Here is a 27,654-nt window from a genome sequence, read left to right on the forward strand (position 1 = left end):
CATATGCAGTGATACATAATTTAAATTCCTTTAGCCTATTATTCATTGTCAACATTTCCTTCATGCTTCGGTGTAGGAGCGACACGTGCGTCGAGAATACATTGCGGAGGATTTTTTTGACCTCACAGATTCTTCTGCTTTTTGCAGAGTATAGCAAATAAAGTTTAATATGAATTGTTTTATATAATGTTAAATAACAAAAACAGCAACGCTTAAACATATTTTTTGATTGTTCGAATTGAATGTGATAAATATGTAGTTATCTGGTAACGTAAAACCTTAAGCTATGAGGACATGCCATACACAAATTCTGTGCTACTATTTCATGACCAACGTTTCTCATATTAATAATTGTTAATTGTCATAAATTCGTAGGCTCCTATGACAAGTGCGTTATGGCTCTGCGTGACCGCTACAAGGACGATATGCAAGCCGTCGCAAACATCATATTCTCGCACAACCAAGTCGCCAAGAAGAATTTACTGGTGAGCTAAAACTACTGGGTGTTACTTAACATGTTTGAAAGATGAGATGTGCTGTCTGCGATCTTTATAATACGTCACTACACTCATTTCGTAGGATTTTTTTAAATTACAGGTCTTTTGTTTTTAATAACAAAAAATTTCGAATATGCCATAATTATTTTCTTTACTAAACTATCGTTTCAAACGTATATTCTGCATAAAATAGTTTCGATGTTTCACATTCGCCAGAAGTCTTGTGTATTTTCGATTATAAACTCGCCTTTGACCACAATTTCATCAAGAAATTATGGTGTGGTATGACCATCTTAGGTGATATGTAGCTCTTATTTACTCTGTAAACAGTGAAGGCGCATCAACAACTTTAAAACTAACTACCTCACAACGATGGTCTGTTTATGCCTAAGCTCCAAGTGAGGGATTTAGGAGGAGGAGAAAGTACGTGGGGCTAATCCTTCAAACTGATGAGCTTTACTTTTCGTTTTTTTAATAGGTGACAATGCTAATAGACCATCTCTGGTCAAATGAGCCCGGACTCACCGACGAATTGGCGGCGACACTTAACGAACTGACGTCGTTGCATCGCGCAGAGCACAGTCGAGTAGCTCTCAGAGCTAGACAGGTGAGATTGTTTGATAACGCAAATATAATATACTATTCCTTATAAAACAATAATCTTCTTGTTTATCAAAACAATAAAGTGTAAAAACGCGCAGGTTGGTACTAAGCTTTTAATTTCAGGCAGCCCATTTTCGTTGGAATTGCTAAACTACAATATAACAATGAAATAAAACAATAAACCCTACTATATATGGACTATAATATAGGACATAATCTCTGGCCCAGTGCTGTCACCATAGCGTGGTTAAATATGACCAGCAAAGCAGTACAATGTTATAAAAGAAATTATCCGGCTCGAAGGACCATTTTAATCACAAGGAATAAGAAACCTGTTATATTTGGTTTTGAAATCTACTTTTACAAAATAACACTATAACTTAAGCTTTAAATCTGTTGTGTACACTAATTCACTTATTTGAGTAGTAGTTCAACTATAAGCTCTTGAAAAGTAATGTTTGTCTGTTTGTAGTGAATCTACGTCTTAATATCAACCGATATTCACCCAAGAGGTGAAAGGTCTATCATATAATAAGGTATTAATATAAAACCATATTTCCAGGTGTTAATAGCTGCTCACCAACCGGCGTATGAACTCCGTCACAACCAAATGGAGTCCATTTTCCTATCAGCCGTGGACATGTATGGGCATGACTTCCATCCGGAGAACCTGCAGAAGCTAATACTGTCGGAGACATCCATTTTCGACATCCTACACGATTTCTTCTATCATACGAATGCTGCGGTAAGTTTTATGCAGATATTTACATCTTTCTTGAAGAGAGTTGTTAAGCGACTCTTTTGATAGATCGTAGATTTCTTATCTGTGCTGTCATTATTTCAGTTAAGAATGATAATTTATGTAAAGAATTATTCAGAAGAATCAATGCGTTTGTGTTGTAATTGATCATAATATAAATATTTTTTTACTGTCTATTAACCAAATCATCAACTAGGTCGTTACATAACTAATTGGCGCTAATATTATTTTCTAATTGATATAAAACAGTGTGTTGTTCATTAGTAGTATGGACCCATAAAAATAAGGTCGTAACTGCAATGTTTTTTACTAGATAGGGCTAACAGTTGACCAAAGGTTGTTCGGAGGCATATAATTCTAAGCATCGATGGTACCAGGACTGTGGCTTAGTTAGAAAAGCAGCCTGTAAAAAGCGATTATCATAATGTCAACCGATGGAATGCCAATGCTGCACGTAGTCGTTTTGTAGGGAGTTTCAAAATCCAAGGTTATGTGTAGTTTGCGTCCAACGGCTCCCTGTGACGTCATCATTAAAATTTATGATTTCAACTTTGTGTCATAGTGGAAGCAGAAGAGTAGTCAACTGTGCCTTCCCGCTGTTTGACTGATATTGAATATTGAATTCTGTGCACAAAAATGCACTAAGTTCGAGAAGCCATAAAGTTTGAATCGAACTGTTAGTGAAAAATAATAAATAACACTTCGCCCACAGGTATGCAACGCGGCCCTAGAAGTGTACGTCCGGAGAGCGTACACGTCGTATGACATAACGTGCCTGCAGCACTTGGCTCTGTCCGGAGAACTGGGCGTCGTGCACTTCCAGTTCATCCTGCCCACTGGACATCCTAACAGGTCTGTACATTAGAACTTTAAGAACGAGTAAAATGGTCTTTGATGTATTTTCAGACTATTTTATTAAACAGTCATATATTTCTGTTAACTTAACTAAATTACTAGGTTTGAATGTCGTAAAGTTAGGTTTCTTTATTAGCACATTTAATTCTTTACTACATTATGGTACTTTTAGGCTTATATCTATAGAGTATACTTCGCTCAGATAAAACCTAGTGTTAAAATGAGACGGATTAATGTCAGACCCGTAACTTTGTCCCGTTTAACTGTTTTTTTTTTTATTCTGGGCAAAGTTACCGTATTCGTTAACGTTTATTCTGCAAAAAACAAAGGATGAGATGATTTGAAACGTTAAGATTTCACGAGATAAACACAAAAAAGTTTAATATATACGTCACGTTTAATATACACGTGTAACTACTTTTAGGTAATAATAGTATCTGTCATTCATTTCAAGTACAGGACATATAGTTTAGTTCGGAAACGCGATGACCTTAAAGGGAACTTTTGCCGAAACTTTTTCAACAATATGTTTTGTTGCAGGATCCCAATCAGTCAATCGGAAATCGAACTAGCTTCAGCGCAGGATCAGGAAGGTGTTCCAGCAGAACTTTCTACCGCTGCCATGCGAAAATGTCATCATAGGACGGGAGCGTTGGCATCTTTCAACTCTTTCGAGCAATTCAAGGAGTATTCGGATGAGTTGCTCGACTTGGTTCACGATTTTGCCAGTTCCGCAACTGTAAGACGAGAGGTATGTTCTAACCAAAATTGACTGACTAATCTTTTACAAACCTTGACTTGTTTAAGGAACATAAACAGCAGTGATAACGTAAGCAAACCTCTAAAAAGGGATTAAAACTATTTATGGGCGCAAAGGCAAATTCCGCGAGGGATGCAAGTCGCTCGTGCCGATCGGATTGTGTCAATCAAGATAATATCTTGAATCATATTGTAATTTTTCTTTAAAATTAGTATAAGTTCGTCGTCAAAGTTAAGACACACATTCCTGCATTACGTAACAAAAAATAACTGTGGGATATTGCATCTGGTAAGAGACTAAGCGAGCAAGCGAATGGAACTCTACTAATGCGCGTGCCGCGTCACGCGTGGGATATGTGTCAGTATGATCAGAGCTTAGTAAGTAACTTATGACAACCCAAGAAAATAACCATAGACCATAGATCTGACATAAACTCAATCTACGGAGTTATTGTTTAATGTGTAGTAGATATATTAGAAGATTATCTAGATACTTTTGATTTTCATCGTCAAGCTTTGCCACTAAAGAAAGAGTTTTGCTCATTTTGCATATACAACCGCGTTTCCACGCTTGAAAACGTATCTTCAAAAACCTTAATTACTATAATTACTTTTAACTTACTTGCTTTTCACATTTTTGTTTTATTGAGATGGCCCTATTAATTTGTTAACATTTTAGTATTTCGCTGTGCGTATTCCACCGCTCTGATTGGTTGATTTATTAATAGTATTGTTATGTCACCAGGACTTGCAAGCCCTTCAGGAAGGCAGTGAAAATCGGGACAGTACAAGCATAAACGTCGGTCACGATCTCAAACCGAATATCGAGGATGAAGTTGTAAGTAACCGGCTCCTCTTTTACCCAATATATTTTCGTTTTAACTTATTATTCTTGCTTTTCGGCTGAATAGTATAAACGTTGTTTTACTCAAGTTGTTTTGCTGAAAAGGTAGAAATAATATTATTTGTAGGTTATTAAACATTTGTAAAATAACACTGAGTTTTCATAATAAATATTTCGTCTTGCAGCCATTGGAGCCGATCCACATCCTAATGATCGGGATAAGGGATACAGGAGAAAGCGACGACATTGCTGTGTCGCGTCGCTTCGGACAGTTCTGCCGCGTGCACGCGCGAGAACTGCATCAGAAACGTGTCCGCCGCATCACCTTCATGCTGCTTATCAAGTAGGATACTTTCTTATTGAAAAGCCTCCGTAACAAACCTTCTTTACTTTGACGAGACGTGTTTCAATTTTAACGATTGAAATTACCTCTTGGCTCTTCTTAACTACGTGGAACGCGAACGGTGGTCATAAATGCAATTTACGCCTGGAGCTTTTACTATGGTAAAAGCTTGTTTAATTTAACATTCGCGTCACGTAAATTTGATAAAGGAGAGTCGGTCTGTATATTCAAATTGGATTTATTTAATTTAAACAAGAAAAAAAAAAACTCCTACTACTGTAATGATATTGCAGAAGTGGCCCTCGGTGGAACCTAAAATAGTCGTGCTAACATAGTAGATGTCAGCCAATAAGCATAGCGTGGCCAAATTGGATTTTAGGTATCATCTCATTATAACGTTCCTTTCTCCCCAGGCGCCAATTTCCCAAATTCTTCACGTACCGAGCTCGAAACGACTTCACAGAAGACACAATTTACCGCCACTTGGAGCCGGCCTCCGCTTTCCAACTTGAGCTATACCGCATGAGAAGCTACGATCTAGAAGCACTACCCACTAGCAACCAGAAAATGCATCTGTACTTGGGCAAAGCAAAGGTAATTAAATACTTTAGCAATACATTAAAGATGACCTTGACTTACAGAATGTGACAGTGCATAGGAATTAACATTTTTCGCCCTGCGCACAGTTTAGAATTGTTTTAATACCGCCTCATTTTTTTTGGCTAATAGAATTGCACTCACACAGAAGGTGATGAGTGTTTTCTGCAGCTGTTCTCTGTAACCATTAAATCAAGTTTTAACTTTCACGGCTCGATGAATGTTAAAACGCGATAGTTGTTAGATTATATTTGACCAATGTTTGTTAACTCATTTGAGGATTGTGAGATCTTCAGCTGGTGTTGGAACTTCAGCCATAAAATTGATATTATTATTAGTTCTACTTGTCTAATCGATTTGAATATTTATTAATGACACTGCATGTAGGATAGTGCTCTACTTAACTCCTCGACAACTTACAGATGTATCTTGTTCGCGGAATTTCTATTTTCGTGGATTTTAAAATGTTAAAAATTTTACTTTGTAGGTCAAGAAGGGCCAGGAAGTGACAGACTATCGTTTCTTCATTCGATCAATCATCAGACATCAAGACCTTATCACCAAAGAAGCGTCTTTCGAGTATCTGCAGCATGAAGGAGAAAGGTAACCCACCCATTACAGCTTGCCTGCTATAAACTATTGAAGTTCGTATCCCAGCACGGATCTCGAATTATTTATAAGATAATTAGTTTTGTGCGTTTTAATTAATTAAAATATCACTTGCTTCAACGGTGAAGGAAAACATAATGAGGAAACCTACATGCCTAAGAGTTCTACATAATGTTCTCAAAGGTGGGTGGAGACCACCAATCCGCACTGGGCCAGCGTAGTGTTTTCCGGCCTTAACCCCTTCTATTTGTGGGAGGAGACACGTGCTCTGTAGTGGGACGGCAATGGGTTGATGTGATGATGATACTTCTACAGTCTCTATAAAAAGAATACTTCAGATTTTCGGAAGTTTCTTAATGTGGTTAACTATCATTAGCTTTAACTTACTCCAATTGATACTCAGACCCAGCTCCAAACTCTCCACTTCCATTCTACGCAAAATATTCGCGCGCCTTTATACTGTCTGGAAGAAATAGCACGAATTCGGCCGCCTTTTACTAATATATTCCTTAACTAGCTGTTGTCCGCGACTTCGTCTGCGTTTGATTTTGTTTTTTCATGTGGCATTAAATTTAGCTGCAGTACTAAAAAAAAATGATAGTATTCAATATCGCTAAGCCTTAAATGAGGGGTTTGTTGCTGTCCGCTCAGGAGTTCTGTTTTCTATCTCCAACCACAGTTTGAGCAAAATTAAACACATATTATAACCTCTATAGTATAAAAATAATTATTTGAATCGGTTATTATTTGTCGGCACTTTCATCCCCTCTCACAAAGGAACTGAGCTTAATGTCGTAATAAAAAGTATCCTATATTACTTCTAACACTTCCAAGAATATGTGTACAAAGTTTCATGAGGATCGGTTTAGTAGTTTTTGCGTGAAAGCGTAACAAACAATCTTACATTGACATTTTATAATATTAAGTAGGGATGGCGCGGGGTGTAAACAGAAATAAAACAATAGTAGATTTCAGGGTATGAAGATATAAAAAAACTTTTCTCTTTGTTTGCTGTTTTTCCCAGTTTAAAATAATATATAACAATTGCACACTTCCAGAGTATTATTAGAAGCAATGGATGAGCTCGAAGTGGCATTCTCCCATTCCCTGGCCAAAAGGACGGACTGTAACCACATCTTCCTCAATTTCGGACCCACAGTCATTATGGACACCGCTAAGGTAGGCATGAATTCTATGCAAGGAAGGTTTTCAAATAAATATGTTCGCATTTTTCTTCGATCTACAGACGACGCAATTTTTAAACCACATACAAAACGTTAACACATAAAGATATTTTGGGAATTGATATTGTCTTTCATGAATCCGTTTTTTTTTATATTATAAAAAACTATATATATTATCAATTTATTAATTTTAGATTGAAGAGTCCGTCCTAGGCATGGTAATGCGCTATGGGCCACGACTTTGGAAATTAAGAGTGTTGCAAGCGGAGATTCGATTCACACTGCGGATTGGTGAGTGGTTATTGTGACTCTTAAGTTTTTATATGTCTTATCAGGTTTTGGGCTTTTATCCAAAAGGCTCCTAGACAATGGTTTCGACCATTTCTTCACCAAGAAAGCTTAAATATTACGAAGTAACATTGGCTATAATTTTTTGAGAACACAGCAAAATATTGCCTATAAAAGGCGTTCCGCGAGAAAATGTTGTTAGATTGCCGGTAGAAACAACAGTGGGTTACCACCATAATATTGCAGTATTAATCCTTATTCAAATAAATAGGTTTATCAAGGGTATTTATAAATTAGTAAAATACTTTTTAATTCAGTTATTTAATTTAGAAGTCTCTCGAGCTCAAAAAAATAAGGACTACACGTAAACAAAACTGTTATTTTAAGATATAAAAAGAATATCTGTGTCATTCAATTCTAGACCTACATTTAATGAAACAAAAACAAACACGAGCGAAGAATACAGCTTATATAGTAATGATGAGGTTACGTTAGTAAAGGTTTTAGTTTTTAGTTTTAGGTACGTATTACATTATAATAACTTATTTTGTTGGGTTAAGTTAAAGTTATGTTAAAAGTTATGAAATACATTAAAGTTTACTTCGACATAAGTTTCGTTAAATCATAAATGGTTTTAAAAAGTGTCATTTCTGTTTGGCCAGGCCCCGGTCAGCCCACGAAGAATGTCCGCCTGTGTCTGTCCAACGGCTCCGGGTATTCCTTGGACGTGTACACTTACGAGGAAGTTATAGACCCCAGAACTGGTGTGGTGAGTTGAGATCTGTATTGTCGCTTTCTCGTGCTGCAAAGTGTTATAAAGTGGGTAAATAATTAAACTTTGGAGAACTATAAATTGATTTGTGCCAGATATTTTAGTTACACAAGGATTAACACTTACGCCTCAGGTGGAGTAACAAATACCGGCACTTTGTATGTCGTGTTCCTTGCATAGCCATGAGAAGTGTTTCACTGTTAAAAAAATATATGAGCCGTCACGGGACGCCTGGCAGATGTGAAACATCGAAATTGTTTTCTGTAAGTTATTGCAGATATTGCATAATTAAAAGATAAAGCATTACAAATTTGTACCAGAAATAAAAAAAAATACAACCAAATGGATAACCACTCCTTTGTGTAAGTCGGTTAATAATGTCTGTTTTATTACAAAATTAATATTAATTTTTATTGTTACATACGAAATACAAAAAATACAATCATATAGCGTGGCGATGCGTCGCCACGGCCTGTGTCGCCACGCCAAAAATCTGGTTTACCCTCCGCCTATAGATGTTTTACATCAAAAATGTCATCTGTTTAGTCCATAAATTATTATTACTGTAAAAGAAAAAAACAACAAGAGCGAAATACAATATTATCGATATCGTTTTCTTTACAGATAATATTCCAATCATTCGGACCGAAACAAGGTCCAATGCATGGACTGCCGATCTCCACGCCATATGTCACTAAAGACTATCTACAGCAGAAGAGATTCCTGGTAAGAAATAGTATTTTTCCTCTCTCGAGGTGACAAAGGAGGAAACCTGTTACCTCGAGAGGTTCCAGATGACATTAAATTATATTTTTTTTTTCAACGATCACTTAACTTATCAGCCCGTCGAACGAGCATTGAATACGGACATAGGTTAGCAAAATCGGCTACGTCTTGCCCTTTTTATAAATAAATACGTGTTTATTCTCAAAGAAAATTGTGTTACTCAAACTCTCTATCTTTTTACAATATATGGATATATTTGATTAAGACTTAAAATTCCTATTGCCACTGCAACATCTCTAGACTGAGGCAAAAGGAAAATTAATTAAATTAACGCAACTCAAGAAATCATCCTCGTAAAGGTTTTGGAAATTAGAACAGTAGATTTAGAGGTAAAATTGAGGCAGAAAACTGTTGCTAGGATAGATAGGAACACGTTTACATCCATCGTAGTTGAAATAGAGATTGTGTCTTGACAATAAATCTTTATTTCAGGCGACATCGCAAGGCACGACTTACGTGTACGATATTCCGGATATGTTCCGACAGGTCATTGAGAAGCGATGGAAGGAATGCATCGACGAGGGTACAGTTGATGGTAAGCTTATTTGATATTATTTATTACTGGCGGTCCCTCGCGACTTTGTCCATCCTTAAAAGATGGACATATGCTATCGCGGACGTTTTTTTTGAAATTTTTAAGGGGATCATCTTTGTCATACATTATTTTATCACAATTTTAACCGTTTACGCAGCGGAAGCTGCATTGCTGCTATGCCCATTTTGGTTTTAGCGTGATGATATATTGCCTATAGTCTTACTCGATAAATGGGCTATCCAACACTGAAATAATTTTTCAAATCTGACCAATAAGATCATCGCGTTCAAGTAAAGAAACAAACAAAGTCTTCACCTTTAAAAAGTTATTTGTAATCTTATACTAATATTAAACATATTTTAATACTTATTTTTATTTATCTTATGACCTTTAAAAACAATATCTTAGAAATTCACGTATTATCACCAAATAGCGTTCGGTTTCACAAAGCATTTGTGCAGATAATGCCCCAATTCTCTTGTTCTTATGCTTGACATTGATATGAATAGCTTTCAAGAAAGCTTAGCTTTAGTGTTAAGTTAACGAATTTAGTTATCACCATCAACTCACGTCTATGTCATATATTACATGTAATGTACACTCCAAAAGGGACATCTATGTGCCTATTTGCATGAAGAAATATTTGACTTGACTTCTTAGACCAGGGCACGTTGGAACCCTCGTAATCTTAGGTTTAATATGGCGAACGTAGTTAATACCATCACCTTACAATTATGTTAACATGCTTAGAGAAATAAAGACAAACAGGCTTAGAGAAATAAAGAATATTTGAATTTGAATTTTCATTGTAGATTGGTATTGTCTGTCATAAACAAGTCATCACGACTGTGGAAAGTTGACCGGACATCAATTGGTTTAGAGGACAGGGGTCTCGGGTCATTGTGACGAATGTTCCCCCTTACACTGAATAATCTGTTCAATCAGGTCCAGCGCCAGACACCGTGATGAGCTCGGTCGAGCTGGTCGTGGAGTCCGATGGCGAGAGACGAGTCGTAGAAGTGACAAGGTTGCCGGGACAGAACACTGTAAGAATATAAGACACTATTATCATTGTTTAAACGCATACACGCTCACAGATACACGATCGCACGCACGCACAAATACATGATACATATAAAATTACGTGCAGTTTCACAAACAAGTGAGATGCAGTTGTTATACATGCTATGTATAACAATAGTTCTGTCTTTAGATAGTGATATTTAGTGGTAGATTCCGGTTCGATTCGATCCTCGGCAGGGACAATTTGGGAATTTATAGTTTCAGAATTTTCTCTGGTCTGGTCTGGTGGGCTGTATACCACACTGCCGACAAAGACGTGGCGCCAAGTGCTTTAGCATCGGATGTCTAATCTGATTAGGGGAATGAGTTTAATATAATTCCATACCCGTAACCGATTAGCCCGTTACCATCTTAGATTCATTATAACCAATGTTCTTTTAGAAAATTTATATTTGCTATCGTATTATTGCTTTGCATCGTTCTCTCGCTCTAAGTTTATACGTTACATTTGGTCAAAAAGGCCAATATGATTCTACCAGGAATTTAAGCTGACATTCCTTTTTCAGGTGGGTATGGTGGCGTGGCGGTTAACACTTTTCACACCGGAATATCCCGAGGGACGTGACATAGTGTTGATAGCCAACGATCTCACTCACTACATGGGCTCTTTCGGACCCCAAGAGGACTGGGTGTACTACAGAGCCTCCCAGTACGCACGCGAAATGAAAATACCCAGGGTAAGTTACATGATCATCATCACCATATCCAGTGGCGTGCATTGCATATATGCAAATAAGCAGTGCATACCCTACCCTCAGGGTCTTAAAGAACCTTCAGATAGGACCATTAAAGTTTTGTAATTAAAAAAACACTAAGTAAAAAATATATGAAAGCGCCATCTAGTAATGAGCGGCCAAACTTCTAGGTCAAGTGTCGCTAGACAGGCGACAGCGCAACCAGCGCGCGCGAGGCGTAGGTATAGCTTATAAAATAAAAATTTCTACTTCGTATTTTATTATTTTCGTATCGTATTTATAATTTTTAACCGTAAATGCTAAACATTTACCTTTTAAAACACGTAAAAATACCTATATTATCATTTAAATCTCATGTTATCGATTGCAGGGTAAATCAATTATTATGAATCACTCGACATATGACGCCATCTACTGTTGCATAGAAATATCAAATAAAATAAGCACGCCCAAAGAAAGAATCGTTCTGCTAGATGTGTGCGTGCAAGTTAGTAGTGTGTGTCGTGTAATGTTATAATCGTGCGCTTGTACTTACAAGATTAGCATCGGTCTTGTGTGAACAGTTTCATTCATAAATTCTCTATGTATAGGTGTCTATAAGCACTGCTTACGGAAGTGGATAATCAATTACGTGTTTGATTTTTTTATGAAAAGTATTCCAGGAATTATTGGAAAGTGAGAAAGTTAACAATAAATATTGTTTCTATTTATTGTTGACATATCAAAATAAAATAGCGTTCGTACCCATACTTACAAAAAAATTAAAGACATATTTTCACTAATTTCGATTGCAATATTATCATTAGCATATTCAATCGCCATTATTGTTTACCTTCGAACAATGCTCTATGGCGTTGGTGATAAATAAACGGTTAAAGTGCATAAATTCAGCAACTTATAAAAGTTTGAGTAGTGATAGTTTAATGTGTTAACGTTATTTTATAGTTTATTCATTCATTTTATAATGAAAGCATATTCGTGCGGTATTTGTTTGGGTTCAGTGTGCCTGGAAAAAGTACTTAGAGACAACTTTAATTTCTATCCCTTTATCGTAAAATTAGAAATCATTCGCAAAGGAAGGTGTGTACCAATGTTACAAATATCCACAAAAAAAGGTGATAAAGTAAAACGTATGTGTAATAATAAATATTACGAAAACTATTCTTGACTAAGCGGCTTTGTACACACCAATCGATTATTTTGCTTTCCTTTTGTTTTATTGTCCAATATACGTAAAGTTTGAAATGATAAAGGATATTGTGATATTAATAATTTTCATCAAGACGCTAAAAACATGGAAAAAAATATTATCATCTTCAGTGTGCTTAGAAAATGCTGCCGAATGGTGTGTCATAATTTTGTGACGTAAATCAGGGTATGTACTTTTATTCAATTAGCAGTAGATAGACGATAGTATTAAATCAATCAAAAATATAACTTTCGTAAAGTAATTTGAATATAAACCGACATATCTAAAATATAAATTTTACTTTATGTTCGTGCTGAACACCTTGTGCATACCCTGGGTCCAAGGGCTATGCACGCCACTGACCATATCCCGGTTCTCCTATTGCAGTTAGAAGGGCTTCGGCTATAGTCCACCACGCTGTCCGGATTCGTGGACTTCACACACCTTGAAAACATTTCGGAGAACTCTCAGGCATGCAGGCTTCCTCGCGAGTTACAGCAAGAAATATTAAAAAAACATAAAATGCACATAACGTTGAAAAGAGGTGCGTGCCGGGATTCGAAACTCGGTCCTCCGAAAATGAAGCCGAAGTTTCTTGCTACTATTCTTACTTATAGGATATTACCGCTTCAACCGCTTTACCGTTTCGCAAGTTACATATCTAACTTAATAAATAGGTCCAATTATTTCGAGAAAGAGATGAACTGCCGAATCCAACTCGGATGGGCAGCGTTCGGGAAACTTCGTGACATCTTTTCGTCCTCCAAAGTGCAAAGTCTTCGAACAGTGCGCGTTGTCAGTGATGATTGATGGCTCTGAAACCTGATCGCTTACTTTAAGTCTTATAAGAAGGCTTAAAGTCACTCTGAGTATGTCTACGTGATCAAATCGGAAATGAGGAGTTACGCAGAAGCACAAGTTTTACTGAAATAGCACAACGAGTCGCTATATTGAAGTGGCAATAGACGCATAGTTCGGAGAACCGATGGACGTTGGGGTCCCAAGGTGCTGGAATGGCGATCGCGCACCGGTAAAAGCAGCGTTGTAATAAGAAAGTACAACGCTAATAAGGCTTAACTTCTACGCTACAGATTTTAGGGCACAGAGGGCACTTTGTTGGACATGTTCCTTGCATGCCCGCTCTAGTTATAGGTGATGGTTTTCCCCTTACCATCTGCCATTTGTTTGGCCCGTCAAGTATAAAAAAAAGATGTGTCAGACCGACTTTAACACTGCTTTTATTAACAGATATACATAAGCGTAAACTCCGGCGCACGTATCGGCGTAGCGGAGGAGGTGAAAGCGGAATTCAATGTTGCCTGGCTCGACGCTGAGAGGCCTGAACGAGGCTTCAAGTACCTCTACCTGAGTCCCGAGGCCTACTCCAGGCTCGGACCGCTCAACTCTGTTAAGGCACAACTGATCGATGATGAGGGAGAGTCGAGATATAGGATCACTGATATTATTGGTGAGTTTATATACTTCAGATTTGGGTCTTGGAACTCTACATCTCCAATAATAATAGAAATAGTAAATTTATTTAATCCGTAATGACATAATTTTAGAGTAGCGCTCAGATCAGAATAAGTTCAATTAAAATCCCTGATGTGTGCTAAACTGGTGTCAGATAGATATAATAGTACAGAAAGGGTGTCTTATACCACACTTCTCTTTATATATTTCTTTACTATTACTTACCCTGTGTTGGATAGATGCAGGTGTTACTTTCCGGAATCCCATGATAACCAAAGAACTTATATACTTAGTTTACACGATAACTTATCCAGTAATACTGGATACGAATCTTCCGAAATGCGCTTTCGACGCACTCTGCGCTACGACACCGGTGCATATTAAGGAGGTGTTGACTACAATGTACAATTGGCCAAGACTCGCTTCATGATAGTAAAAATAATAAGTTTATTTTTTTAAAACAACTTAGTCTTTAATAATTAAACAATTGGTATCAGTAGTACTTAAATAATTATCTTAATAAAACATGATGGTTGGCCTACTTTATATTCCAATGATTAGATTTCATACAGGATAAATAGCTCAAGGAAAGCTAAATGTTTATCCCATATAAAAACTTTGGATGTTCATTATTTAACCCGAAGCGAAATAAAAAACATTTGAAGACTGCTTCAAGTGTTCTTTTCTAACGTTAATACACTCCCTCCAGGTAAAGAAGAAGGCTTAGGTGTGGAATGCCTTCGCGACGCGGGGCTCATAGCGGGAGAGACGGCTCAAGCGTATGAGGACATTGTCACCATCTCGGTGGTCACCTGCAGAGCTATCGGCATTGGATCATATGTTGTCAGGTACCGATTATTCTATACATCTTAAGAAAGAAATATGTGATTTTACTTCCTTGAGTTTCCTAATGCCTTGACCATTTCAGTTTTAATTGAGTCTTAAAAGCGCTACCAGACTTGATTGGGTCAGTACGTTATAATCTACTCCACTACACTCACATCTAAACATAAACTACCCACTTTTTTATATAAACTTTAGTTGTCTTGATAAAATTTAACACAAAATATTTTTTTATTTCGCACCGATTATAGATTTTTGAAACTTCCTAATATTTGAAATGTTATATTTTAGTGTTATGAATATAAAATAAATCTTATATATACTCGTATATTTCTTCTGTGCGTGTGTATGTCACAGAACTCCTAAACAGCTGGACCGATTTGAATGAATTTTTTGGTATGCGTTTGGGTGGCACACTTTAGATCCACAAATCACCCGACAGATGGCGCTAGTCATAATATAAATATACTACGACAATACACACATCGCCATCCAGCCCTAAAGTAAGCGTAGCTTGTATTAAGGGTACTATGGATATTTTTATGAATAATATACATAAATACTGAAAAACATTCATGTTCATCGCACAAACATTTCCCAGTTTTGGGAAACGAGACCCTTGCACTCAGAAACCAGGGTCGCTGCCCACTGCGCCAATCGTCCGTCGAAATCAAAATATTTATCAGGGATGAAGGGGTACTGCTTTTAAAATTTCTGCGTCAAGTCCCGCTAACACTCCCGCTACGCCCAGGAGTTTACACCGTTAAACTAAGTAATTGCATTAAACTTCATTTTGAACAAGCTACTGTCATTGTATACATTGTTTGTTTTGACGGCCGAATGGCGCAGTGGGCAGCGACCCTGCTTCTTTAGTCTGAGGCCGTGGGTTCTATTAACACAACTGTAAAATGTTTGTGTGATGAGCCTGAATGGTTTTTCAGTGTCTGGATGTTTATCTGTGTATTATAAGTATTTATGTATATCTATATATATATAAATGTTATGTTGGTTTGTGTAAGCTTCAAAAACTCAAAAAGTTCTGCACCGATCGAGATTTTAGCATGATATATAATCCGCATCAAGGATTGTTTTTATCTATTTTTTGCATCAGTCACATATCCGCGACCGCGAAACTACAGTTTTTTTTTAACGATCGATGTACCAGTGACCGCGCCATCTGCCGAAAGCGAGAAAAACACTCGCTGACATATGTAATGTATTCTTTGTTTTGTTTCTCATTTCTCAACCATTCAACCATTGTACCCATAACACAAGCTAAGTTTATTTTGGGGCTAGATGGCGATGTGTGTGTACTGTCGTAGTATATTAATTCATTTATTGTAAAAACTTTTGATTTCTTTGCCAGGCTCGGACATCGTGTGATTCAAGTGGAGTCCTCATACATTATTCTCACGGGCTATGCGGCGTTGAACAAAGTGCTGGGTCGCGCGGTGTACGCCAGCAACAACCAGCTGGGCGGCACGCAGATCATGCACAACAACGGAGTCAGCCACGCCGTGGCCAAAACCGACCTGGAGGCCATACAGACAACGGTGACCTGGCTGTCTTATGTTCCCAAGGTCAGCCTTTTTTTTTTAAATACAACTTATTTATTTATTTAACTAACTCCTTATTTGTACACCACTATGGATTTAGTGGGAGCGCATTCAACAATTCAATAGCTTGCACTGGAAACGAGAATTTATAGAACTTCGTCTTGTGGAAAGGTGTAGTGGCAGCATACGACATGATCTTAATTCAGCAAGCAATCCTACAAAATCAAACTTTTCCTTCGAGTATGATGAGGTGTTTTAGGATTAAATAACACAGTACAGAATAGGGAGCCACTTGAGCTTTTGTCGAGATTCAGATACGTGGTCAAACTTGCGTAGGCCAAATAGCAAGATTTTTAAGATGCTCAAGTTTGTCCAGCTGGTCAAATAATACTTCACAGGCTTTAGAGGTAAATTATGTACTGTCTTTGAAGCTTATCTGTGAAACCGAAAACCTTATTGTTTTTGAGTAAACAACGGCCATAGTTTATACTTAAAAAAATCAGATAGAGTCGTAAGATCATATGCAAAACTAAAATCATGTGACTCCTGTCATACCCAAAGTTTACCCTTTTGGTGCGGGACCCTACTACTAAATCTCCGCTGTCAGACAATCTGTCCGTCTGTCACCAGGCTGATTTTTATTTATTTAAAATTTTTATTTGTACACGACTACACGACTACAGTTTGGGAAAATAAAGGACGAATAGAGAAAAACGCAAAGACTGGAGTAGAACACAAAAGGCGGCCTTATCGCTTAGAAGCAATCTCTGCCAGGCAACCTTAGGATTAGGACAACAAGAGCGCGAACAAATAGGTGGTGTAAAATTATTATAAACCAACATTCTAATAACTAAATACGAAAAGATGATCTATATCTGTTGCCGCTATAGCAAGAAATAATAAAAAACAGAATTAAAAATATTTAAGGGCCTCCCATACAACAGACATGATTGTTTTGCCGTTTTTATAGATGACCTCACGAGCGCGAGTCCGACTTGTACTTCGTCGATTTTTATACTATTAAGAAAACCTTAATATTCATTGCTAGACGCCGTAAAATCCTTTTTAAAATCTTGAACACGACTTTGTACAGGATAAGCTCAGCATAGTGCCAATAATGCGATGCGCGGACCCGGTGGATCGGCCGGTTGAATGGATCCCGCCCCGCGCGGCGCACGACCCACGCCTAATGCTGACGGGAGACAGCGCCAGGGGCGGCTTCTTCGACGCTGGCTCCTTTGATGAAATCATGAAGCCTTGGGCGCAGACTGTTGTCACGGGTATGTACATTTCAGAACCCTGCGGAAATAGTTTCTAGAAAGTTCCTTAATTCTCAAAACAACAAGTAGCAGTAGAGCTTCTTCTGGCAATGCTCGTCTGGGGAAGTACTACCAACAAGCTATTACTATTCATCATCATATCAACCTATAGACGTCCACTGCTGGACATAGGTCTTATGTAGGGAGTTCCGAATTCCACGGTTTTGTGCCGCTTGAATCCAGTGGCTAACTGCGATGCGCCTAATGTCGTCCGTCCACCTCGTCGCGGGTCTAACAACGCTGCGTTTACCAGTGCGGGGCTGCTATTCCAGCACTTTGGGACCCCAAAGTCCATCCCTCCTCCGAACTATTTAAGTAACACCTACGTCTCAGGTTGATCGATAAAGTTAATGGCACTTCGCAGGATGGATCTTGCATGCCCTGCGAAGTTTTTTTCTTTTTTTTTAGACGATGGTTATCCACTAGCCATAGAGTGGGCCATCTCCTTGGTCCGGCAATTAATTCAAAAAAAAACATGTGTGTATTACTGTACACGCGTTATAAGCTATACTTTTTTGGCGTAACAGGATATAAATCTTTTCAAAATTGTTATCTTTCGCCTTATTCTACGTTTGCAGAAAAACGCACTAACAATAGAAAAAAGTTATTTAATAAAAATTAAAGTTTTATTATAACGCATAATCTAGTTAAATAATGTTTATAAATTATCTCAAATAAAATATTTCTTCATAATTAAAGAAATGGATATAATAAACATTATTAAATTAGGAATAGTAATAGACTCAATATTAGACAACCAAGTTTCACTCAACATTAAAATTTGAGATTTTTGTGCAATTGAATCAATTAAATCACCCGACCCCACCCGAGTCAGACTTTGACAATTGAAGAAAGTACACACTGTCAAACCTTATAGCTAACTTTAGGGTGTCGGATGTTTGTGACGGTGTGCGCGCATCGTAAAAATTTACTCTCATAATTTTTCCCTGATGCGCCAAAAGAAGTATAACTATAAAAAGGAGTATTTTAAGTCCCGATGTGTATGTAGTGTGATGTATAGCTTCTTTAGAAGTGTTTATATCTTCTGCACTACGTATTCTCTTAGATCTTCGTGTAGTTTCTGAAAAATATTGAAATGCTCCATTCATTCATCATTCATTATGTATGGTGAATGAATGGAGGAATGAAGGAATGGGCCGGTTATAAATATCTGCAATACTTACCGTTAGTTTATTGAAACTATTTAATATACATTTTCATATCATATATTAACCTCCATTTGGGTAGCACACAGATGCAATCATAATTCCATTTTTATTTTAAAAAAATATTATTGTTTTCTTCCAGAAGTAAAAAAATTGTTTTTTTCATCTATTTTTGTTATTTTTGCACTTATAAATTGAAATCAATGCGTCATTTCAAATCCAACGATTTTTTTTATTTAACTTTGGCATGATTGTTTTCTCAAACAAATAAAGTTTACTTATTAACTGTATGTTTTCCCCAGGCCGAGCTCGTCTCGGCGGTATCCCAGTGGGCGTGGTAGCCGTGGAGACGCGAACGGTCGAGTTCACGCTACCCGCTGACCCTGCCAACTGGGACTCTGAAGCCAAGACGGTGCAACAGGCCGGACAGGTATATTAACTTGTATTTTTAGAAGGACCACCTTGTGCGTTTACCAGCATTTGTTACAAAATATCGGTTTTATTTTCTACATCTCTGCAGCGACCTGCACATTAAAGTCGCGTCAAAATAAGTTTAACGGTTCTAAAGATTGCTCTGGACAAACCGATCTCGACAAATTTTGAGAGCATTTTGGTTATGCTAATCGTTCACATTATTTCGAAATTACCGACATTGCCCATTTATATATTTGTACATAGGATCTACGGTATATAGGCACCGTAAATTTCAGTAGATCCTGAACTTCAATAATTTTATTCGGAAGTATCACCAAGATAAGTCTCTTACAAATTTCAACTACGCCTCGCAAGAATATATTCCTTCGCGCTGGTGTTGTGGTTAGGGTCAAATGTCCTATAATTTATTTGGAGTTATATACAAACTCCACGGTGGGAACTTTCGTTGTCCATATTATGACATTAATTACTTGTGGCGCCATCTACTTGGTAACGTGGAGACCGCTACTGATAATTAGAACACATTTCAACCATTTAACAAAATCAAGTGCTACATTGTTTTGTTTATGCGTGAGTAAAAATATGTTTGCGTTAGGAAACAAAAGTAAATAAATAAAGGAAAAGTTATATAGCGGATAACATCTTTATTTCCCAGGTTTGGTTCCCGGACTCTGCATACAAGACATCGCAGGCAATCAACGATTTCTCACGGGAGAATCTGCCTATAATCATATTCGCTAACTGGAGAGGATTCAGTGGTGGGCAAAAAGGTAAGTTTTCAATGTTCGTGCATATATGAAAGTAAAATAGTCTGGCTCAGTGGTTCATTATTGTTGTTACATATCGTGATTATGGCGCTCGTTTGCCTGAGACAGAGCAGCCGAGGCCAATATGGCGGCGTCTATGGTTCGCATTAGCTGACTGATGCGAAATACACATTTGTGCCAGTGCTCCGCGCTTTTTGTTTTATTTTCGTTTCTATCGAATATTTCTTCAAATTTTTCTTTAGTTACAATGCTAAAATAGTTTCAATTATAAACCACGGTTTCATAAAGATTTACAATGTTTTTTTGGATTCTATCCAATAATTACGTGATCGTTAAAGGAATATCAACATCGACCTCGTTTTTGAGGACCTCCCAGGCGGTACGGTGAGCGCTGTGAATTTAAGTAGGAGATCCCAATTTGGAAATTTATAATTTCTGAATTTTCTTTTGTCTGGTCTAGTCGGAGGCTTTGCCGTTGGCTAGTTACCACCTTACCGACAAAGACATGCCGCTAAGCGATTTAGTTTTCCGGTGCACTGTCGCGTAAAAATCGATTAGGGGTATCACTACCATACTCCCAAACAAGTTAGCCCGATACCATCTCAGACTGCATCATCACTTACCACCAGGCGAGATTGCAGTCAGGGGCTAAATTGAAAAAAATAAAAAGACAAAAGAAATAAAGTAAAACGCACGATTGGCCCGCAGACATGTACGAGCAGATCCTCAAGTTCGGTGCGGAGATCGTGTGCGCACTGCGGCGCGCCACCGCGCCCGTGCTGGTGTACATTCCGCCCGGCGCGGAGTTGCGCGGCGGCGCGTGGGCCGTGGTCGACCCCAGCGTCAACAGCCTGCGCATGGAGATGTACGCCGACAACGACGCCAGGTGAGCCCGCCGTTAACGCCAAAGAATTTAGAACGTCCAGAACCCTCATTCAGCCATGATTGCATGCAGTGCTGTGTTGCAATGTTGTGTGCAAGAACAGTGAAAACGCCCCGCGCACGTCTCACTTCACACCCGCGGAATTTTCTAGTTCTAGCTCACCAACTTTTCCCATTTTCCCCATTTTATTGTAAACGTGGTAGAATATTGCCTGAACCCTTCTAATTCGGAGAGCAGACCTGTGCCCTGTAGTGATAAACTTTTAGAACATTAGAGGTAAAATAATCACTGTCAACTGTAATAAAGCTACCTGGCTAAGTTTGTTGTGGGCTCTTCTTAGACCAGGGTTTGTTTGGAACCCTCCTAGCTTTAGTTTTAAGTTAACGATTGCAGTTATCACCTAACATTAGTGTTAACATGTTAAATGTATGAACGCTTCATAAGTGCCTGTGATAAGGTCTACATGAATAAAACATTTTAGAATTTGAATTTAAGTGGAAAGATGTGTCTAACCCACTTTATTAATGTTCGAGAAACACTACTAAAGTGGAGTGGTTCTTGATGCTTCAATGTTAGTCGGGTACACGGTTTCTGTATGTTCTGAATTCTGTGGGATAAGACTTATTCGATGACAATGTTCGCAGAGGGGGAGTCTTGGAAGCGGAGGGCATCGTGGAGGTGAAGTACAGACAGCGGGATATACTCAAGACGATGCACAGGCTAGATCCAGAACTGCTCAGGCTTGGCGCCCGGAACAATGGTAATATTTTCACCACTGACTTAGTTAACTATGGACTTAGTTTATATATATATATATATATATATATATAAATTTAGTGTGTATTTAGGACTTAAGTATCAGCTAAGAAAGGAATTTATGGAATTCCCTCTAAAAGGGGTTGGTAGGTTGTATAAAAGTATTATCTTTTTAAGTTAGGTAAATAACTCTTCATAAAAAATACATATATACCTAAAATGACGGCCGAATTGAACAGTTGGCAGTCTCCCTGCTTTCTGAGCAAAGGCTGTGAGATCGATTCCCACAGCTGGAAAATTTTTGTAGGTTGAACATGAATATTTTAAGTGGTTGGGTGTTTATCTGTATATTAAAACTATTTATGTCTATATATTATTCATTATTATTCATCAGTTATCTTAGTACCCATAACACAAACTACTCTGGGGCTAGGTGGCGATTTGTGTATTGCCTTAATATATCCTAACTAATATTATAAATAAGAAAGAGTGTTTCTTTGTTTTGTTTGTTTATCCTTCCTTCACGACCTAACCATGCAACCAATCAACTGGATTTTCGGCATAATGTTAGTTAACTTATTATCCTAGGAAAATATACGGGTCACATGGAATTTGTAGAAAAACAAAATAAACGCGGAAGAAGTGCGGGCACTTCTTTAAATGCGTCTATGAAATGATGCAAATTAGAAAATTCTTTAGCATTAAGTCCGGCTTTTGTAAAGTAAAAAAGTGGTTTTGTTGTTTTTACAAAATTCCTGCCATACAATATACGTAATATCTTTTCAGAAATCAAGGACCAGATAAACGAGATCTCGAAGAATCTTGACCGGCGCGGCTCCATTGACGACGTGCTCATTAAGACTGACGCCGGCAAACAAGGTAATTACGCTTTAATGAACGAAACGTTAATAAAAAGAATAATAAGATGGACTCAAAAGTAAACAGATAAGCTAACGCAGTATGGAGACTAGATCCGATTAATAATATAATTACCTAAATTTCTTGCGACCCACCTACCTTACACTACAGTAACTCGACACGGTTACCCCGACTAAAATACTTCGACTATACCTTTTGGGCCTCGTAAAGCGTGCCAGATGCACGCCTTTACGCACTCACATACGCATGCGTGTGTGCTGTTTTGCACGTTTGTTCGTAGTTTCAATACTGCTTTCATTTATTTAATGTGCTATGGGTTTGTGTTATCTTTAATATCACTATTGATTTGTCATGTCATAACTGTGTCTTTCCCTGAAAAACCATAATAAATAAATAATTAAAGTATTTTAAAATGTTATTAAGTCAACATTTTCTTATTGTAGCTGAGACTAGAGTTCGTGAATTGGATACGGAATTGACTGCCGCTGAGAAAACTATGAAAGAGCGAGAGAAGGAACTAGCACCTATTTATCACGAGGTACCTTAAACGCACAAACGCATTACGTAAAAAAACACATTAGTATAACGTTAAAATATAGATACGTATTACGTATCAAAATATATTAGTTTTGTGACAGAACAGATAAGTATACACAATACAGATACGCATAACGTAACAAATCTAATACTTTTTACGTAACAAACAGAAACGTGTTACATAACATATCAAAACCTTTTTACGTAACTAATATATACGTATCACATAACGAAACCAATGCGTATTACGTAAAAAAACAAATACGTATTAACAGAAACATATCACATAACAAACAAAAACGTTTTACGTAACAAAACAGATAAGTAATACGTAATAAAAAAATACGTTTTGCGTAACAAACAGATACATATCACATAACAAAACCGAAACGTTCACGTAACAAAACAGATACGTATCACATAATAAAACAAAAACGTTTTACGTAACAAACAGATACATTTCACATAACAAAACAAAAACGTTTTACGTAACAAAAGAGCTGCGTATTACGGAACAATACAGATACTTATAACACATATATAATATGTAAAATAGCATCTACAAAGCGTCATTTTATCTTAAATTCTTGATTTCAATTGTGTTCAATTTGCATCAGATCGCGGTCCAGTTTGCCGAATTACACGACACCGCCGAAAGGATGCTCGAAAAGGGCTGTATATTTGTAAGTATAAAATAAATATACAGAAAATAACAAATCTGTATATTTTACACTATTTTAATGTTCGTAATGATGACACTTCTACGCCAAACACTGTCATTATATAGTATAGTGATACGTTGTATAGCGAATTTTAGCTAAAATGTATTATTATAAAATGCAACAATAGGGAATTTGTTTCATAATTCATTGCAATTGATAACCCACCCAAATGCTTTTAATTCAACCTAGAAGGATTCATCCCATGAATTTCCTTCGGGCGTCCATTTTTCATGCGATATAAAACTGGAGTACCTTTAAGACAAAAACCTTCAATCAAGAATCTGCATTATTTATAACTAGCTGTTGCCCGCGACTTCGTCTGCGTTTGATTTTGTTTTTTGATGTGGCATTAAATTTAGTTGTAGATAAGGGGTTTGCTGCTGTCCGCTGAGGAGTTCTGTCCTCTATCTCCAACCACAGTTTGGGCAAAATTAAACACATATTATAACCTCTATAGTACAAAAAATAATTATTTAAATCGGTTATAATTTGTCGGAGTTAAGGTGTAAAATCGACAAACACTCATCCCCTCTACCAAAGGAACCGAGCTTAACGTCAAAAAAGTATCCTATATTACTTCTAACACTTCCAAGAATATGTGTACAAAGTTTCATGAGGATCGGTTAAGTAGTTTTTGCGTGAAAGCGTAACAAACAAACTAACATTGACATTTATATTATTAGTAGAGATTTTACTACTGATAAAAATGGTGATATTTTTTCCGGTACATTTTTATTCTGACCAGGGTAGCACAAAGCAGGAGTATGGCTAATTGAAAAATCCTCATTATAAGCTACTTGTATATTTTTTTTTTAGGCTAGGCAGTGCATTTGTGTTTGTATGAATTCCACGCCACTAGTCTAATGTATTGCCATAGAAAATTAGCGTCCTCAGAACAGGGTTTTGTTTTCCTACTCAGAGTTCTAATTGGAAAGTGTTCCCTATACAAGAAACGTGTTTTTTTTCTCGATCAAAATTGTGTTAATACTATACGGATCCCCTTGTGTCAATTCGCAATTAGCCGGTTCTTTAATGTTAAATCGCTCCTCTAGGATATAATACCGTGGCGCGACTCCCGACGTCTCCTTTACTGGCGTCTCAAGCGTCTGTTACGACAAAACGCACAAGAGCTGAGGGTTCAAGCAGCGACGGCCACCGGACCTGAGCACATGGACCAAAGAGCCGCAGCTGCTACTCTGCGCCGCTGGTTCACGGAGGACAAAGGAGAGACGCAGGTAAGACTACAGGCAGACTGAATCTAGTGCTATCCTTATCTACAGAGAAGGAGTAATAAAGGATGGAACTACTAAAATTATAATACATTATATCAACCTATTACCGGCCTACAGTGAGAAGGGTTGGAAAAGAGCAACTACTGAGTTTCTTGGCGGCTCTTCTCGGTAGAATCTGCTTTCCGAACCGGTCGTAAAGTCACTACAAACACATACCGTTACCGTTTCAAAAGTGCTTATAAAATAGGCCTACTCGAAATAAATGATTTTTTAATTTTGAAGTTTGGTTTAGGCCGTAGTCCACTGCTGGCGCAGTGCGTATCGATGGACTTTTGACTCTGTTCACACACCTTTGTGAACAAGAGTCAAAAGTTAAAGTCAAAAATATCTTTATTCAAGTAGGCTCATAGTTGGCACTTCGGATGCGTGCGTACATTACATGAAAAATGTGTACACGGTAGTGAGATGATGGCGATAAACATATTCGTAAACTTAAAATAAAGCTGCGAGGCTTCCAATCGCGCCCCGGTCCAAGCAGAAGCCCACAACAAACTTGCCAGGTGTTTTTTTTTTGTTATCACCATCTCACATTGTCATTTAAAATTATTAGAACATTATGGAGAACTCTCCGGCATGCAGATTTCCTCACGATGTTTTCCTTTAACGTTGAAGCGAGCGATGTCTTAATTGCTTGAAACGCACATAACTTAAAATCACATTGCATTCCACTCAATTCAAAGTGATTTCTGGCTACGAAGGATATAATATATTGGTGTTATTTTAATTGAATTAAATTTGAATGGAAACGCGATTGTTGCCCACAGTCCCACCAATGGGAGCACGACAACGAGGCGGTGTGCAGGTGGCTGGAGGCGCAGGCGGCGGACAACGACTCCGTACTGGAGCGGAACCTGCGGGCCATCAAACAGGATGCCGTGCTCCAAACTGTGAACCACTTGGTCATGGTGAGTGTTACCCTCGACCTTTTGACGACCTCCCTGGCGCCACGGGTTCGATTCCCGGCAGAAATTATAAATTTCTAAATTTTTTCTGGTCTGGTCTCTAGATGGCTTTGGCCGTGGCTAGTTACCACCCTACCGACAAACCCGTGCCGCTAAGTGATTTAGTGTCCTGGTGCGATGTCGCGCAGAAACCGATTAGGGGTATGACTACCATACTCCCTAACCGGTTAGCACGGTTAAAGAAGCATATTTATTTTTCCATACAAACTAATTCAAAATATTCTCAGTGTTTATATATGACACTCTATTGAAGATAACTATAGATAAGATACCTACGCTACGCGACGCGCACCTGATAAAGTGACAGGAGTCACTTAATTTTACTTTTGCATGTGACCTTAGGGCTGATCTGATTTCCTTTAAGTAAAAACTATGGCAATGGATACTCAAAAACTATTAGCGGTTCGGTTTCCTGTTCCTCTAATGCCTCTGAAGTATTATTTCGGTTTTCATTTACATGTTGTATAGCATCACACGCTGAATTTCAGTGACTGACGTATTTTGTCGATAAGATGTCAATTTAATTTACCTTAACTCCCAAGAAACTGTTTCAGTTTACGGGTAATCAGATATTTTTGACATTAACTGAATTTCCTAATGCTGATATTCTTTTTCAGGAACTAACCCCATCGCAACGCACTGAATTCATAAGGAATCTCACTGCCTTAGAAATGGAATCAGATTTTAATAATAGTAAATAAATAATTATAATAAATAATACAATGTATATTAAACTCAAAGTGTTAATAATGAAATTGAATCGTATTCGTTGTTGAATAGAATTCAAAATCTTTTGGGAATTATTATTACTTTTTTTAAACTATTATTCTTATGAAATTTTCATACAATTTTGTTTTGTTATTGTTGCGGAATTAGACTGTGTTTTTTTTTCAGATTTATCATCGTATGAATGAACGTTTTATTAATTTATTTATTGTTCTTTAATCCTTTACAGAAACGATACACGATGAAGCGTCATAATATTTTATCTCCTTTCACAAAAAAATAACCGTCTAATTCCGCCCCGTACAGGTGTTCATTTGTTACGTAATACAGGTATAGTTCGGGAATTTACAAGTTCTACATTGCCTCGGGACTGGTATGGTGAAATATTTCGGTCGTGGCTAGATATCTTAAGGCAAATCAGTATCGCTAAGCATGTATTACGGTTCAAAGCCATACATAAGTCGATTTGGGATATGGATTTAATATTAATAACCTTACCCCTTCGATCCTAACTGCATTTTCAAAAATAATTTTGCTTCATGTTTTTTTTACGTAATAAATGCATCGCCTCCACTCCCAAGGCCACCGCTATGTATGCCGTGGCCTACGGGACAATCTATTTTTTAATACAATGCAATATTAGTTCTTATTTTAGTTGTAGTAGGGTCTATGTTTGAAAAAAATACTCTAGCTGTTAGTAAAAAGTCGCTTGCGATTGTGATCATGACAAGATAGGTTTGATATGTAAACAATATCCTAAAAAGATACCTAATGTTATTTAAATGTTACATCAAAACTAGGTTCGTCCTATTTTATATTTAGATTAAAGTAAAAAAACAAATCGTTGATTTAATTATTTACACGAAAATATTATTTATTATCGTTTCTTATGTCACAAGCTTTGTTGAATAACACTTTTATAGCTATTTTGTGCGGTTA

The 27,654-nt window shown here is 37.4% G+C and overlaps 1 protein-coding gene across 7 annotated transcripts in view; it reads left to right on the forward strand.

The window, feature by feature from the left end:
- The window catches only part of LOC120627795 (acetyl-CoA carboxylase), a 93,335-nt gene extending 66,513 nt beyond the window's left edge, over nt 1-26,822 (forward strand). For all 7 annotated transcript variants that reach the window (XM_039895825.1, XM_039895826.1, XM_039895829.1 and 4 more), the window contains 30 exons: nt 376-485; nt 976-1,104; nt 1,663-1,845; nt 2,573-2,712; nt 3,256-3,466; nt 4,220-4,312; nt 4,504-4,661; nt 5,075-5,255; nt 5,746-5,861; nt 6,926-7,046; nt 7,246-7,342; nt 8,002-8,108; nt 8,736-8,837; nt 9,330-9,432; nt 10,378-10,478; nt 11,022-11,192; nt 13,648-13,867; nt 14,582-14,720; nt 16,082-16,295; nt 17,365-17,551; nt 19,059-19,186; nt 19,847-19,961; nt 20,667-20,844; nt 21,486-21,601; nt 22,384-22,476; nt 22,920-23,014; nt 23,631-23,696; nt 24,788-24,970; nt 25,792-25,932; nt 26,607-26,822. In XM_039895825.1, coding sequence (XP_039751759.1) covers nt 376-485; nt 976-1,104; nt 1,663-1,845; nt 2,573-2,712; nt 3,256-3,466; nt 4,220-4,312; nt 4,504-4,661; nt 5,075-5,255; nt 5,746-5,861; nt 6,926-7,046; nt 7,246-7,342; nt 8,002-8,108; nt 8,736-8,837; nt 9,330-9,432; nt 10,378-10,478; nt 11,022-11,192; nt 13,648-13,867; nt 14,582-14,720; nt 16,082-16,295; nt 17,365-17,551; nt 19,059-19,186; nt 19,847-19,961; nt 20,667-20,844; nt 21,486-21,601; nt 22,384-22,476; nt 22,920-23,014; nt 23,631-23,696; nt 24,788-24,970; nt 25,792-25,932; nt 26,607-26,690 — 4,082 coding nt within the window. In that variant the 3' untranslated portion in view covers nt 26,691-26,822. The remainder of the gene's footprint in view (nt 1-375; nt 486-975; nt 1,105-1,662; nt 1,846-2,572; nt 2,713-3,255; nt 3,467-4,219; nt 4,313-4,503; nt 4,662-5,074; nt 5,256-5,745; nt 5,862-6,925; nt 7,047-7,245; nt 7,343-8,001; nt 8,109-8,735; nt 8,838-9,329; nt 9,433-10,377; nt 10,479-11,021; nt 11,193-13,647; nt 13,868-14,581; nt 14,721-16,081; nt 16,296-17,364; nt 17,552-19,058; nt 19,187-19,846; nt 19,962-20,666; nt 20,845-21,485; nt 21,602-22,383; nt 22,477-22,919; nt 23,015-23,630; nt 23,697-24,787; nt 24,971-25,791; nt 25,933-26,606) is intronic.
- The last annotated feature ends 832 nt before the right edge of the window (nt 26,823-27,654 follow it).

The sequence above is a fragment of the Pararge aegeria genome, chromosome 12, assembly GCF_905163445.1.
Source record: "Pararge aegeria chromosome 12, ilParAegt1.1, whole genome shotgun sequence".
In the NCBI taxonomy this organism is placed as follows: domain Eukaryota; kingdom Metazoa; phylum Arthropoda; class Insecta; order Lepidoptera; family Nymphalidae; genus Pararge; species Pararge aegeria.